This window comes from Chiloscyllium plagiosum, unplaced genomic scaffold (assembly GCF_037043375.1).
Source record: "Chiloscyllium plagiosum isolate Xiang-an unplaced genomic scaffold, Cpla_swu_hap1 HiC_scaffold_19, whole genome shotgun sequence".
Classification (NCBI taxonomy): domain Eukaryota; kingdom Metazoa; phylum Chordata; class Chondrichthyes; order Orectolobiformes; family Hemiscylliidae; genus Chiloscyllium; species Chiloscyllium plagiosum.
The window spans coordinates 14068727-14084194 of NW_028270157.1; the positions used below are offsets into that span (position 1 = coordinate 14068727).

At 44.0% G+C, this 15468-nt stretch overlaps 1 protein-coding gene across 2 annotated transcripts in view; it reads left to right on the forward strand.

The window, feature by feature from the left end:
* The window catches only part of rassf3 (Ras association domain family member 3), a 212528-nt gene that overhangs the window by 48040 nt on the left and 149020 nt on the right, over nucleotides 1–15468 (forward strand). The window contains exon 1 of one of the 2 annotated variants that reach the window (XM_087997033.1): nucleotides 12451–12532. The exons of the other annotated variant lie outside the window; for it this stretch is intronic. Coding sequence (XP_087853159.1) covers nucleotides 12466–12532 — 67 coding nt within the window. The 5' untranslated portion in view covers nucleotides 12451–12465. Of the gene's footprint in view, nucleotides 1–12450; nucleotides 12533–15468 lie in introns of those variants that run through there. 2 annotated transcript variants of the gene reach the window in all.

Consider the following 15468-nt stretch of genomic DNA (forward strand, 5'->3'; position numbering starts at 1 on the left):
CATACCCCACTACCTTCACAACTGGGGAAAATGCCAGGGAGCAGACTCGATGGGCTGAATGGTCTATCTCTGTACTTGAGGGGTTTCTATATTTCTGCTTTTTGAAATGTGGCTACTTTGTAAAGCAGGAAAGAGAGCAGCCCATTTGAGCCCAGCAAGCTCCCATAAAGACCAGTGGGTTAAGAAGCTAATCAACTAATTGATATAAATTGGAGGATGAACATTTGACCAGGGACCAATGGGAAACTCTTCTGTTTATCATTCAAACTGTGCCATGGCATGTTTGATGTCCACTTGATTTGACAGGAAGGCCCACTGTTGTCTGAAAAGTGACATTCCTGACCATGCAGCAGAGATTATGTGCTCAAGACTCGAACCCTCCATTCTTGCTACCCAAAGGTAATTTTACATGCACTGTCTCCAATGTATGTGCATCCAGCAGCGAGCTACCATGTCAGTGGTAGCTTCCTTTTGGTTGAGACGGTAAGACTCAGCCCTACATTTCAGTTCAGACAGAAGCACAAATCACCCAGAACTTTGTCAGGCTGAATGTCCGTGTGCAATGATCGAAAATGATGCACCAGGGCTGAACTCCAGAATAAGACCCATCCAGAAATGACCTTCCCCGGAAAGGCAAAGTGCAACTAATTCCCGAGTGCTTGTAACCGCAACTTTGAAAAGCTTTAAGACTGATAAAAGCTTTACTTGAGCCTTTCAGTGGTTACCTAGCAACCATTTATCATATAATTTGAGCACTAATGTAGGCCTGCCATGAACTGATTACTTATTTAGCCTCTTCCTCTCATTTTCAAATTAGTTAATTTTCCACAGAAGCATCTGGATGTTGTCCAAGAAAGTAAAGTACAGATAATGTGATTCAGGCCTATTTTATCGCATGTCTTTGGAAAGCCTGACTGGGGGCAGTTCTGACTCGGTGAGATTCCCAGCTCTGTTCTCCGGTCCAGGGGCATGTCTGCAGGCCCACATCTACACAAAATGCTTCCAACAGGTGGCATAATGGCTCAGCGATTAGCACTGCTGCCTCACAACACCAGAGATCTGGGTTCAATTCCAGCTTTGGGTGACTGTGTGGAGCTTGCACAATCTCCCCGTGTCTCTGTGGGTTTCCACTGGGTGTTCTAGTTTCCTCCCACAGTCCAAAGATATACAGGTTAGATGGATTGGCTATGCTAATGTGACCATATTGTGCTGGCTATGTGAGTTCAATGCAGGGTTACAAGGGTAGAGGGTGGAATAGTCTTTGAAGGGTCGGTGTGGACTCAATGGGCCGAATATTTCACAGTGTAGGGATTCTATGATTCAACAGCAAATACCTGTTGGCAAAGGGATTTTCAGGATAAATTATGCTCTCCTCCCATTTATCCTATTTCCCAAAGCCCACCTACTACAGCAACTTGCTTCCCATTTGAGAAAATGTTCCAAGGTGCTTTACGGGAATGTTATCAAACAAATCATGGTAGCAAGACACAAAAAGAGATGTTAGTTCAGATGACCAAAAACCTGGAAACAGCGTAGATTTTAAAGAGCACCTGAAAGGGGAAGAGAGGCAGAGAATCAGAGGTGTGAAGAGAGATTTGCAGAGTTCAGGGTCTGGATAGAGCATAGAACATTACAGCACAGTACAGGCTCTTCGGCCCTCAATGTGGCGCCGACCTGTGCAACCAATCTGAAGCCCATCTATCCTACACTATTCCATTTTCATCCATGTGTCTATCTAATGACCATTTAAATGCCCTTTAAAGTTGACAAGTCCACTACTGTTGCAGAGCATTTCCATGCCTCTACTACTCTGAATAATGGAGAGCTGAAGGCCTAGCCATGGGAGGTGAAATGTTTGAAGTTATGGCCTCCTTTTGAGCTGTGGTCATTCTGTTCTTTTCTATGACTCACTTTGTCAATTTAATCCTTGATTAGATCACTCCTCTGTCGTCTAAACTCAACAGAAGGTGAGACAGGCTTTTGCAATCTGTTTGCATCATTAATGCGAAGACTAAGTTGGTGAAGTTGTTCATGGAGTTATGCTGTGACAAGGAAGACAGATACATTTCTCATTGCTGTGTACAGAATTTAATATTTGGGTGCTGATAGGAATCATAGAATCCTTGCAGTGTGGAAGCTGGCCATTCAGCCCGTCAAGTCCATGCTGACCCTCTAAAGACTGTAAGTAATGTTTCTGCTCATATTTTGTTCACCACCTACGTTTTTGTGGGTGTTACGTTTTGTTCAATCAAGGAATAGCTGTGAACTCCCAACAAAGTCGCATCTCCAACTTGCCAGCTGAGTATCAACTTTAGAACAATACCTACAACTTGAAAGAAAAACAAAACAGTACAATGACAAACACATATTACAAGCATTCCTCTTCGGTCTTGTAACATTGGAAAACTATGACATCACAATGGCAACAACTAAATTCTAAATTTAGTTCTGGTGGTTAGGCCCTAGGCCTCAGGCTTTCTAAAGTCAGTGCTTGAACTCTGTACCATTTCTTGCTTTTCAGGTTTTGCTTGATATTCATCAAGTAAAATCCAATTTAAAAATCTGCAGTTTGATTTATTTAGGGCAAGAGAAGCAAGTTTTGAAAGCTAGCTTCATCTTGAAGTTGATTTAAATTTAGTATTTTTGTGAAGTGAATGTTTAAGGTGGTGGATATGGTGCCTATCAAGTGGGTTGCTTTGTCCTGGATGGTGTCAAGCTTCTTGTGTTGTTGGAGCTGCACCCATCCAGGCAAGTGGGGAGTGTTCCACATGCTCCTGACTTGTGCCTAATACAGTTTGTTTCCCTTTCAAGTTGTAGGCATCATTCTATAATCGATACTTAGCGGGCAAGTTGGAGATGTGACTTTGTTTGACAGTAGACAGACATTGAGGACTCAGGACTCGCCGCAGAATTCCCAGATTCTGAACCACACCTGTAGCCGAATTACTTATGTGGTTGGTCCAGTTCAGTTTCTGGTTGGAAGCAATCCCCAAGATGATGATGAGAGGTACTCGGTGGTGATAATGTGGCTAAATATGAAGAGGCGCTGCTTAGTTTCTGTTGTTGGAGTTGGTCATTGCCTAACACTTGTGTGATGTGAATATAACTTGTCCATTATCAGCCCAATTCTGAATGTCATTCAGATCTTCAACAGCGAACAAAGTGCCTTATGAAGGGTAGTCACCATTGTACAGCTGGTTCTGTATAACGTGATCGTTCCATCCCCGTGTAATCTCGTGTTGTAAGAAAATTGTGCAATAGCTGCACCATTTAAACTAGTGGGGCAGGAATCGCACTATAGCCAGGTCAGGTAAGGAAAGTTTGTGTTCTACAAATAATTGCCTAAATTCTTCAATCGGGTTAAAACCAATTCATGTTGAAGAAAGGTTCGTTATAGCAGAACCGACTGTAATTGTGAGGGTCAATTTATACACAGAAGGCTCCTCCACATAAGTGTGTTAAAGACCAGATCATTAATTTTAATGAGGTTGGTTGAGAGAGAGATGTCAAAATACTGGAGAAGCCCCCTTTCAAACAGTATAAAAGGATCTGTTATCTCCAACTGAGAGGGTAGAGAGAGCCACGGGTCTCTGGAGTGGCAGGACAATTGGTCTCTTGATTTCAATTGGGCGGCATGGTAGCTCAGTGGTTAGCACTGCTGTCTCACAGCACCAGGGACCTGGGTTCAATTCCAGCCTTGGGTGACTGTCTGTCTGTGTGGAGTTTGCACATTTTCTTCGTGTCTGTATGGGTTTGCTTCGGTTTCCTCCCACAGTCCAAAGGCCAGGTGAATTGGCCATGCTAAATTTCCTACTGTGTTAGGCACATTAGTCAAGGGTAAATATAGGGCAGGGGAATGGGTCTGGGTGGGTTAATCTTCGGAGGGTTGGTGTGGACTTTTTGGGCCGAAGGGCCTGTTTCCATAATGTAGGGAATCTAATCTAATAAATGTGTTTGTCATTGTTCCAAGTCTACCAAATATGGAGCACTGTTCCACCCCCACTGGCTGTGAAATCGCACTGAGCCAAGTGAGCTTGCTTCAGAAAGATCTCATCCTTTTGCAGTGAATCAATGTTACAGCAGTTTCACTGAAATATCGCATTGATTTCCTCAGTCAAGATGAGATGAGCTGCAGTGCACCAGATAATGAAATAAGGAAGTAATTCATATCCTGGCTGTCATTGTGGGTTTGTCATGGTTCTGACCACACTGTCCATTCTGGCGTCTGTCCTTTAAGATAGACTGTGACGGAGGGGGGGGGGGGAACAGGCTGTAAGCAGCTTGGCAGAGTCTGACCAGCAGAGGCTCTAGAATCTCATCCTGTTACAGTCTTGACATACTTTTCGTGGGATTTCTATAAATCCATGCTAGATTACAAGCAATTTACATTTTAAAAACCTCACCATTCTGAAAGGAAACCTAGATGCCATGTTGGATAGTTGGAAGCTCCCAGCTTGTTTGCAATGCAGGGTTTATGCAGGATTATGTCCAAGGATATACACTTCTACCACGTTATAGTAGAGCTGCAGAGATAGGATCATGTGATGGCACTTCAAACAGCAGCAACTTGTCTTCAGATAGCACTGTAAACATAATTAAACGTCACAAGGTGCCTCACAGGAGTAATATCGAACAAAAAAATGGTGCCAAGCCACATGCTTGGGGGGGTGGTGACCAAAAGCTTTTGATATATTTTACAGATATCTTCAAGGAAGGAAGTCAAGAACAGTATCCAATGGCAGCCCAACTTGAGTTATTTTGATATAGACTTGTCAGCTATCTTAACTAGGGCGTTTGTTAACCAGGATAGTTAGGTTTGTTGAGCCCTGGGCCATGGAGGGGGGACTCCTGAGTTAATACGGGTACATATACAACGCTCCCATTCTTTTGTTTGGGAGCTTTGCTTATTTTTTTGTTTTCTTTTGCTTTTTTTTTGATCTATTAGTCACTTATTTATTGGTGTTGTTTTACACAATGTTAGGGTTTGTTTTGTATTATAGGGTAGGTTAGTAGTTAGTAGACGTTAGTTGTATTGTAATTTGTGGGTTTTTTTCTCTTTATTATACTGGTATTTGTTATTGGTTGTATTTTTAATAACTTTATTGTTTTAAAAAAAAAATTCACTCGTAAATATACAAAACAAAGGGAATCCAGAGATTAGGGTCTAGGCAACTGAATTCATGGCTGTCAGAGGTGGAATGATTGACGTCAGGATTGCATAAGCGGTCAGAATTGGAGGAACATATCTCAGAAGATGGTGGGACTGGAGCAGCTTACAGTATAAGGAAGGACAAAGGATTGGAAAAGAAATTTTCAACTTTTAAAATCCAGCTGTTGCTTGACTGTGCATCGCTGAAGGTCAGTGAAGACAGAGTGAGAGGGGAATGAGACACAATGTGAGGTAGGATGCTGAGGACACCAGACTTTCAGACCCTCCCAGGGAGAGTAGATTCACAGAAGCTGACAATCATACAGCCCTTCAGCCCATTGCATTCGTACTGCCTTCATGGGAGGCCAGACGGAAATGTATTTTCATACATGGTTCTAAAGGTAATACAGATGTGAAGGAAGGTTTCAGCTGCAGGTGAGCTGAGACGGGAGTGACATTTGATAATGTTACAGACGAGGAAACGGGTGGTCTTAGTGATGGTGCAAAAATGAATTTAGAAATGGCATATTAAATATTTAGTTGCAATGTTTAAATGCATCAGCATCATTCCAGCTTTCTTCACAGGGATTAGGTTTCCTTGGGAACCTCAACATCCAATAAATAAAAAATATCTCAATAATGGAATAATAATCCAGAGCTAATGCTTTGAAAAACTTTTAAGTGAATTGAATTTGATCTAATTTTGATTGCTGTATCTCCAGGAGCATCACGGTGTACTGTCCCAGTGTATAGAACAAAGTCTGCTCCAGAAATTGAGTGTTTAGCAGTTTCAGAATGGGATAGTACATTGACCTCCTGGTATTTGGTCAGGCAAATTCAGTTCAGATAAAAAGCACTTACTCCTTATTCAGTCATGAAATATAGGCATCAGTGGCAAGGCCAGTATGTATTATCCAGGAACTATGGTAGAATGCCTTGCTAACCTATTTCAGAGTCAGCTGCCCTGCTCTGGGTCTGTAGTCACATGTAGACCAGACCAGGTAAGGATGGTAGATTTCCTTCCCTAAAGTGAAACAAGATGAGTTTTTACAACAAGCAATGATAGTTTCGTAGCCACTGTGTAGCTGGCATGGTGGCTCAGTGATTAGCACTGTGGCCTCACAGCACTATGGACCTGGGTTCAATTCTACCTTAACTGTGTGGTGTTTGCATGTTGTTCTTGTGCCTGTGTGGTAATCTCTCGGAGTGCTCTGGTCTCCTCCCATTGTCCAACAATGTGTGTGTTAGGTGGATTGGCCATGCTAAATTGCCTGAGGTGTCCAGGGACATGTAGGTTAGGTGGATTGGCAATGGGAAATATAGGGTCAGTGTTTGGGTGGCATGCTCTTTGGAGGGCTGGTGTGGTCTTGATGGGCTGAATGGTCTATTTCTAGTTGTAGGGACTCCATCATCAGTGAGATTGGTTGGTCTCCCAAGTCTGGGTTTATTGATCAAATTTAAATGCTGCCAAAAGCTATGGTGGGATTTGAATCTGTGTTCCCAGGGCAATCAGCATCTGCATGTTTAGTCCAACATATTGCATGGTCTAACCTGTTGCTGCCATTTTAATTCTTTATTTTCACTGCACTGCCTCAACTCTCTGGCAGAGCTCTCTTTTCGCATAAAGAGAGGAATTGCAATTATCAGTCTACATTCCTCAATAACTAACTCCAGGGGATACAAACTAATGGGGAAAGAAACAAAAACAGTAATTGCTGGCAAAGCTCCAGTAATTTCCATTTTTATTTCTGATTTCCAGCATCTTTCTGTTTTTAATTTAGTAATGGAGGAAAGTGTAGCTGAAGTGGAAAATCAGTCGTGATCATACAGAATGGTGGAGCAGGTTTGAGGGGCTGAGTGGCCTACATCTGCCTCCCATTTCCTATTTTCCAGTTACATTTTGGTTTAAATTGGGATAATAATGGACTACAACCAGAGACAGTTAATGCCATTGGTACTTTCTCCTCTTCTTAACAACCACCACTACTGCTGTAACTACCTGGTTAGTAGGGGGTCAGCTCTGGCAATGTGTCTCTAATGATATTCACATCCATAGGGGATCTGGGACAGACCTGCCGGGGAATCTTTTCGCATTTGCAGAAAGGGCCTGGGTCCGGGTAGGATACCCTTCAGAGGCTCAGTGCAGATGTGACGGGCCGAATGGCGACTTTCTGCGCTATCGGAATTCTATGGTTCTACCATTCTAACTCAGGGGGCACCAACTTAAGGTGAATGAGAGGGATATCAAAAGCAACAGTGTGTGGAGAAACCTTTCTTTTTTTTATGCAGGATCTGGAATGCTCTGTCTGAGCAGGAGATGGAGGCAGGCGCAATCGTAATTTCATAAATTCATATACTCGATGGAGTTTAGAAGGATGAGGGGGGAAATCTAATTGAAACATACAGAATACCGAATGGACAGAGTAGATGTTGGGAAGATCTCTCCATTGGTAGGAGAGACTAGGACACAAGGGCACAGCCTTAGAGGAAAGGGAAGGCCTTTCTAGAACAGAGATAAGGGGAAACTTCAGCCAGAGAGTGGGAAATCTATGGAATTCATTGCCACAGGCTGTGGAGGCCAGGGCGTTGAGTGCAATTAAGACTGAAATGGGTTCTTGAGTATCAAGGGTTACAGGGAGAAAGTGGGAGAATGAGGTTGAGAAACTTGTCAGCCATGATTGAATGGCAGAGCAGACTTGATGGGCTGAATGGCCTAATTTCTGCTCCCATGTCTTCTGGTCTAAATTTTAAAAGCGAATTGCCTGAAGATGTAAAGAAATGAGGCAAAAATAGAGGGTATGAAAATGGGGCTAGCTGAGGAGTCTGGCAGAGAGCTGGTACAGACGTAACAGGCTGAATGATCTCCATCTGTACGAGTAACCTTATCCAATGGTAAGCAGAAGGAGAGAAGTCCAGTCAATTTTAGGACCTGTGAAGCATTAACAGCATGGAGCCTTGTCAGAGCGGGGCCTTCATTAATGATTAATATTGCTGGTGATTCAATGGCGATAATCTCTTTATTGCAGATCTTAAACATGAGGCATCACTTACAGGAAAGAGTGCTTCTTGCAGGAAACAGGATCATAAAGAATCCAATCCGCTGAAGCTCATGAATTACTGACTGTTGGTCAACAGAAGAATATTTATATGATTGGCTGTTGATGATCTCACAAGATAGTGGGATGTGACGGATATGAGCTACCTGCTCTTTTTGATGGAATGGTTTGGCACCTTTTGTGCAGGGTAGTGTCCTTGGCTCAGAGCGAGGAGCTTTGAGTTCAAGTCCCACTCTCTGGTTTGATGGCCAAGGGGATGTGTGTGGCCAACTGGTTTAGGATTAACCTGTCAATCCTTTGGACACAAGCCTCTGGCAGAGGGTAAGAGTGGGAAGATTGCCTGACTTGGCATCCCTGATTAGTCTGGTGCTGGAAAAGCACAACAAGCCAGGCAGCATCCCAGGAGCAGGAAAATCGACTTTTCGGGCAGGAGGCCTTCATCATTCCTGATGAAGGGCTCCTGCCCGAAAAGTCGATTTTCCTGCTCCTCGGATGCTGCCTGGCCTGCTGTGCTTTTCCAGCACCACTCTAATCTTGACTCTGATCTCCAGCATCTGTAGTCCTCACTTTCGCCTTGGCATCCCTGATGGCTAGGGGTCAAGTGCTGGATAGTTAAGAGGTGGTTTTCCACTGGTGCAGTCTCAATAGGCCAAAGGGCCTTTGACAGTGACTCTATGTAGACAGGCACCCTCCTGGCTTCATCAGGCAATCCATTCAGGAATATCTAGCCATGGACATATGGTTCTCCATATCGTTCCTCACTCGTCCTGTCTCCTTCCTTTTCTACTCCCCTCTCTCTATCAAGCAACAACAGCATGCATTTATATAGCTCTTTTAATATGCTAAAATAAAACAAAGCATTTCCCAGGAAGGTTATCGAGTGCAAGTTGACCCTGAGTCACATCAGAGGGTTAAAAAGGAAGATCGAGGAGAAATGTTTCCACCCAGAGGGTGGTGGGGGTCTGGAACTCATTGGCTGAAAGGGTGGTAGAGACAGAGACCCTCCGAGATCGTTCCAAAAAAAAACACTTGACATTGATATCCTCCAAGAATACAGACAGGAAGGCAGGATTAGGCTGTATTGCTCTTTATTAGCTGGAATGGACCTGATGGGCTGAGTATTCACCTGCTGTTCATAAATCTTACTGTGTTTCTTCCATTTCCTTTGCCCTGCACCATCCCTATTTAGATTAGATTACACACAGTGTGGAAACAGGCCCTTCGGCCCAACAAATCCATCACCGATCCGCTGAAGCGCAACCCATACCCCTACACTTACCCCTTCACCTCACACTATGGGCAATTTAGCATGGCCAATTTACCTAACCCACACATCTTTTGGACTGTGGGAGGAAACCAAAGCACCCGGAGGAAACCCACGCAGACACGGGGGTGAATGTGCAAACTCCACACAGTCAATCGCCTGAGGCGGGAATTGAACCCAGTCTCCAGCGCTGTGAGGCAGCAGTGCTAACCACTGTGCCGCCCACATTTCCCACCTCCGTCTGCTCGCTTTCACATCACTTCTCTCTGTCCACTTTCGCCTTTTTCTCTCGGGTCTTTCATCTCCTATATGGTAACTTCTGTAGCCAATCACCGGCCTCCAGCATCTTAAGTGGCTATATGGGCTTCCATTCCTCACCAAACCCTATAATAATAATGTCCTGTTCCTTTCTCCTTCATCTACTTACCTCACTTCTCTTTAGATCCCACAATATTCACTTCAACCATTCCCTGTGGTGGTGAGTTCCACATTCTAACCTCTGTCTCTCTGGGTAGAGACATTTCTCCTGTATTCCCATTGGGTTTACTGGTGACTGCCTTGTATTCATAGTTTTGGTCTCCCTCAAACCCAACCTTTGTCACAGTCTTAGTGTTTATTCTGTTTATTCAGTCTTTACGGATTGGGGATGTGAAGGAGCCAGTGTTGGACTGGGGTGGATAATGTTAAAAATCGCACACCACCAAGTTATAGTCTAATAGAATTATTTGTTGGCCAATGCTTCTAAATTGAAGGCTAATACTTCCAAATAGACCTGTTGGACTATAACCTGGTGTGTGATTTTTGACCTTATTGGTCAGTGCATTGAGTTGGGAAGTCATGTACAGGACATGGAGGCTGGTACAATTATAGCATTTAATAAGCATCTGGATGGGTATATGAACAAGAAGGGATATGGGCCAAATGCTGGTATTTGGGGCTAAATTTATATAGGATATCTGGTCGGCATGGACAAGTTGGACTGAAGGATCTGTTTCCATGCTGTACATCTTTATGCCTCGTGATGCTGGGGACCCAGGTTTGATTCCAGCCTCAGGTCCTGGGGAATATTGCTGAACAAAGGGACCTTAGAGTGCAGGTTCATTGCTCCATGAAAGTGGAGTCGCAGGTAGATAGGATGGTGAAGAAGGCGTTTGGTATGCTTTCCGTTAATAGTCAGAGCATTAATTACAGGAGTTGGGAGGTCATGTTGCAGCTGTACAGGACATTGATTAAGCCACTTTTGCAATTTTATGTGCAATTCTGGTCTCCTTCCTATCGGAAGGATTTTGTGAAACTTGAAAGGGTTCAGAAAAGATTTACGTTGCCAGGGGTGGAGGATTTGAGATATGCAGAGACGTTGAATATGCTGGGGCTGTTTTCCCTGTAGTGTCCGAGGCTGAGGGGTGACCTAATGGAGGTTTATAAAATCATGAGGGGTATGGATAGGATAAATAGACAAAGTCTTTTCCCTGGGGTGGGAGAGTCCAGAACGGGAGGGTATGGAATGAGCTGCCAGAGGAAGTGGTGGAGGCTGGTACAATTACAACTTTTAAAAGGGATCTGGATGGGTATATGAATAGGAAGGCTTTCGAGGTATATGGGCCAAGTGCTGGCAAATGGGACTAAATTTATACAGGATACCTGGTCAGCATGGACGAGTTGGACCAAAGAGTATGTTTCTGTGTTGTACATCTCTATGTCTCTATGACTCTAGCTATGTATCTAACTACAATCATAAACATCTTTTATCAGGTCACCCCTTGACCTTCGCTTTTCAAGAGAAAACAGCTCTTGTTTGGTCTACCTTTCTTTATAGCTGTAAATTCTCATTTCGGGTTTCAGGGCTCACAGTATAAGAACACGGAATAAACCATTTAGGACTGAGATGAGGAGAAATTACTGAATGGTGGAGCAGGCTAGAAGGACCAGATGGCCTATTTTCCTTGTTTCTATATTTCTATCATCCTTGCTCATGTCTTTGCCACCTCTGTGTAGTTTGTATGTTTAAAAACCCACTAGAGCTGTTCATAGTGTTCCAAGTGTGGTCCAGCCATACATCCTCATAGAATCCCTACAGTGTGGAAACAGGCCCTTCGGCCCAGCAAGTCCACATTGACCCTCTGAAGAGTGTCCCACCCAGAACAATTCCCCTATATTTATTCATGACTAATACACCTAATCCACCCACTCCTGAACAATTCACCTAACCCGCACATCTTTGGCAAGAATGTGCAAACTCCACATGACATTCACCTGTGACAGGAATCGAACCCAGATCCCTGGTGTTGTGAGGCAGCAGTGCTAACCACTGTGCCATCCCAAAAGTTTGTGGCGGAGTTAGTGAGAGGATTGCATTGGGCATATGGAGGCTGAGCGACCTAATGTAGGTCAGGATGGTTGTGGGGGACGCATGGAGCCTGAAATGAGCTGCTCCCTGGGTGAAGGAGACGGCAAGGAATGTGAAGGGGTTAGACATTCAGAGACAAGGGCACAGAGACCTTGAGACATTCAGAAGCTCTGAATAATTAAATGGTTGGTTTCTCCAGCAAAGCCGTCCTTTTGAAAGCACTGCATGCATCTAATGAGCGGACTAATGGGACATTGGATAATCGATTGTTTCTGAAGCAAGTGTGTAGCTTGTGTTTGCTTTGATACGTGTTGTGCTCTTTGATTCACACCTCACCTCCAGCGTGTAATAATGGGACTCCCTCAGCAGGGCTATTTTTGAACATTTAAAATAGCATCCCATTTGAAATTCAAATGCTACACTAACCGATTTAGACGGCCAAACCTATCAACGGACAGCCGTTCACTGTTCCTGGCTGGGAGGCAGGCAAATGAAGCAAGTAAAGAGGTTGGGTAACAAGGAGATGGGGTTTGGCCAGTGATCAGTCACAGACGTACACTATCCTGTGACAAGTTTGTTCGATGCAGAGTCTGCTGACATCAGAGTGACTTGCTTCACTGGGAAGCAGCTGTTTTCCTGGAATATCGTGATGGGAATAGCTATATGCAAACTGTCGGGTAAAATCAAGTTTCAGGTAACAAGGAGAAAATCTTCAGGTAGGGGTAGGTGCCTTTTCTCTTCTAATATGCTGTCTGATAACAGCAACATGTAAAAGTCTTTTCTGCTGCATCATTGATACCTGAAGCTTTAACTGTGCGGTGGTATAGTGATTGTGGATTTCCCTCTATTCCGAACTTCTGCTGATGTGAATCACTCTCAGATGCTCTGCTGTTAACCCTAGAAAGAGCAAACTTGTGGCTATAAAACTGCCGGCCTTATAAAACTACTCACTGCATCTAACCGATGGTAAAATCAACAAGTGCAATTGCAGCTCTTTAGTTCAGAGCAAGATCAGAAGCTAAGCCCTGTTTTAGTCACCTACGATTCAACATCCAGTACCCTGTTTGTCTGCCTCTCAGACTCCACCCAGCGTTCATTCCAGTTGATTCAAAACAAAGCTGTTGTAACCTGTGCAGACACTTAATTAGACTTGTATGTGTTTTTAGTTCAGTAGACTGTAAGTACAGATTTTATCCTTTTAAGAGGCAATGCTACACATCCCACTTGGACTTAGTCTGTCATTCTGTTCCCAGTTTATGGCATTATTGGAAGGTTTTGTGTTTCTTATCTTACCTTTTATTTGAGCTATCGGTTTTGGTGTAGTGGCTACACCAGGTCAGTAAAGCTGGGGTATAACACCCTGCAGTGGGGAGCTGCAGGACATAATTTAATTTGGTGACCCAGTCTAGTACTGACAGTGTGCTGCATTGCCAGAGGTACCTGGGCCCGGTCTGCCTTCACCAGGAGATGAAAAGGGCTGTTTGGCCCCCATTCGTAGGAGAATGGGGGAGTGTCAGTATCTCTTGAGCCAATGTCAATGATGTGCAGGTGCCGGTGCTGGACCAGGGTCGACAAGGTCAGAAGTCACACGACACTAGGTTATAGTCCATCAGGTTTATTTGAAATCATAAGATTTCAGAGCGCTGCTCCTTCATAAGAACGTCACCTGTTGGACTGTAACCTGGTGTTGTGCGACTTCTGACGATGTCGATGAAATAGATTAACTGGTGAGTTTTGAGAAGATTTGTAGCTCCGGTTGAGGTTCTGGATATAGATTTGCTCGCTGAGCTGGAAGGTTCATTTCCAGATGTTTCGTCACCCTCCTAAGTAACATCTTCAGTGGGCCTCCAGGTGAAGCACTATACATGATTCCTGCTTTCTATTTATATGCTTGGGTTTCTTTGGGTTGGTGATGTCATTTCCTGTTCTTTTTCTCAGGGGGTGGTAGATGGAGTCTAACTCCATGTGTTTGCTGATAGAGTTCCGGTTGGAATGCCATGCTTCGAGGAATTCTTGTGCGTGTCTCTGTTTGGCTTGTCCTAAGATGGATGTGTTGTCCCAGTCAAAGTGGTGCCCTTCCATATCGGTATGTTAAGGATACTCGTGAGAGGGTCATGTCATTTTGAGGCTAATTGGTGTTCATGCATCCTGATGGCTAGCTTTCTGCTTGTTTGTCCAATGTAGTGTTTGTTACAGTTCTTGCATGGTATTTTGTAAATGACATTAATTTTGCGTGTTGTCTGCATAGGGTCATAGAGATGTACAGCATGGAAACAGGGTCTTTCAAGTTCATTGGCTGCTGTTTTAGTGTGTTGGTGAGTTTGTGGGCTATGATGATGCCGAGGGGTCTGAGTAGTCTGGCAGTCATTTCCAAGATGTCTTTGATGTAGGGGAGAGTGGCTAGGGTTTCTGGACGTGTTTTGTCTGCTTGTTTGGGTTTGTTGCTGAGAATCGGCGGACTGTGTTCATTGGGTACCCATTCTTTTTGAATACACGGTATAGGTGATTTTCCTCTAAACCTTTCCTATCCATGTACCTGTTCAAATATCTTTTTAATAGTGTTAGTGTACCAAACTCCACCACTTGCCCTGACAGCTCATTCCATAAATGCACCAAAGTTACCTCTCAGGTCCATTGTAAATCTTTCTCTTCTCACCTTAAACCTATGCCCTCTAGCTTTGGACTTCCTACCCTGGGGAAAACGGCTTGACTATTCATCTTATCTATGCGTCTCGTGATATTATAAACCTCTATAAGGACAAACCAAGGCAGGATTTACACAGTTAATGGTGGGGCCCAGGGGACTGTTTCCAAACAAAGGGACCTTGGGGTGCAGGCACATAGTTCTTTGAAGGAGGAGTCACAGGAAAGGCAGGATAGTGAAGAAGGCGTTTGGTACGTTTGCCATTATTAGTCAGTGCATTAAGTACAGGAGTTGGGAGGTCATGTTGTGGCTGTACAGGACATTGGTTAGGCCACTTTTGGAATACAGCGTTCAATTCTGGTCTCCCTGCTATTGGAAGGATGTTGTTAAACTTGAAAGGGTTCAGAAGAGAATTTTCAAGGATGTTGCCAGGGTTGGAGGGTTTGAGCTCTCGGGAGAGGCTGAATAGGCTGGGGCTTTTTTTCCCTGGAGCATTGGAGGTTGAGGGGTGACCTTAGAGGTTTATGAAATCATGAAGGGCATGGATAGGATAAATAGACAAAATCTTTACCCAGAGTAGGGGAGTCCAAAAATAGAGGGCATAGGTTTAAGGTGAGAGGGGAAAGATATAAAAAGGATCTAAGGGGCAAATCTTTCTCACAGTGGGTGATATGTGTATGGAATGAGCTGCCAGAGGAAGTGGTGGAGGCTGGTACAATTACAGCATTTCAAAGGCATCTGGATGGGTCAACGAATATGAAGGGTTTACAGGGTTATGGGCCAAATGGGACTAGATTAATTTGAGGTATCTGGTTGGCGTGGACAGGTTGGACCGAAGGGTCTGTTTCCATGCTGTACATCTCTCTGATTCTATGCCTCTAACAAATTCCTGAAGACAAGAATTCCACAAACTCCAGTCTGTCTGAGAAGAAAAAGGCCTCATCTCTGTTTTAAAAGGGACACTTTTTAATAAGCTGTGTCCCCAATTCCCAGCCTTCCCCAACAAAA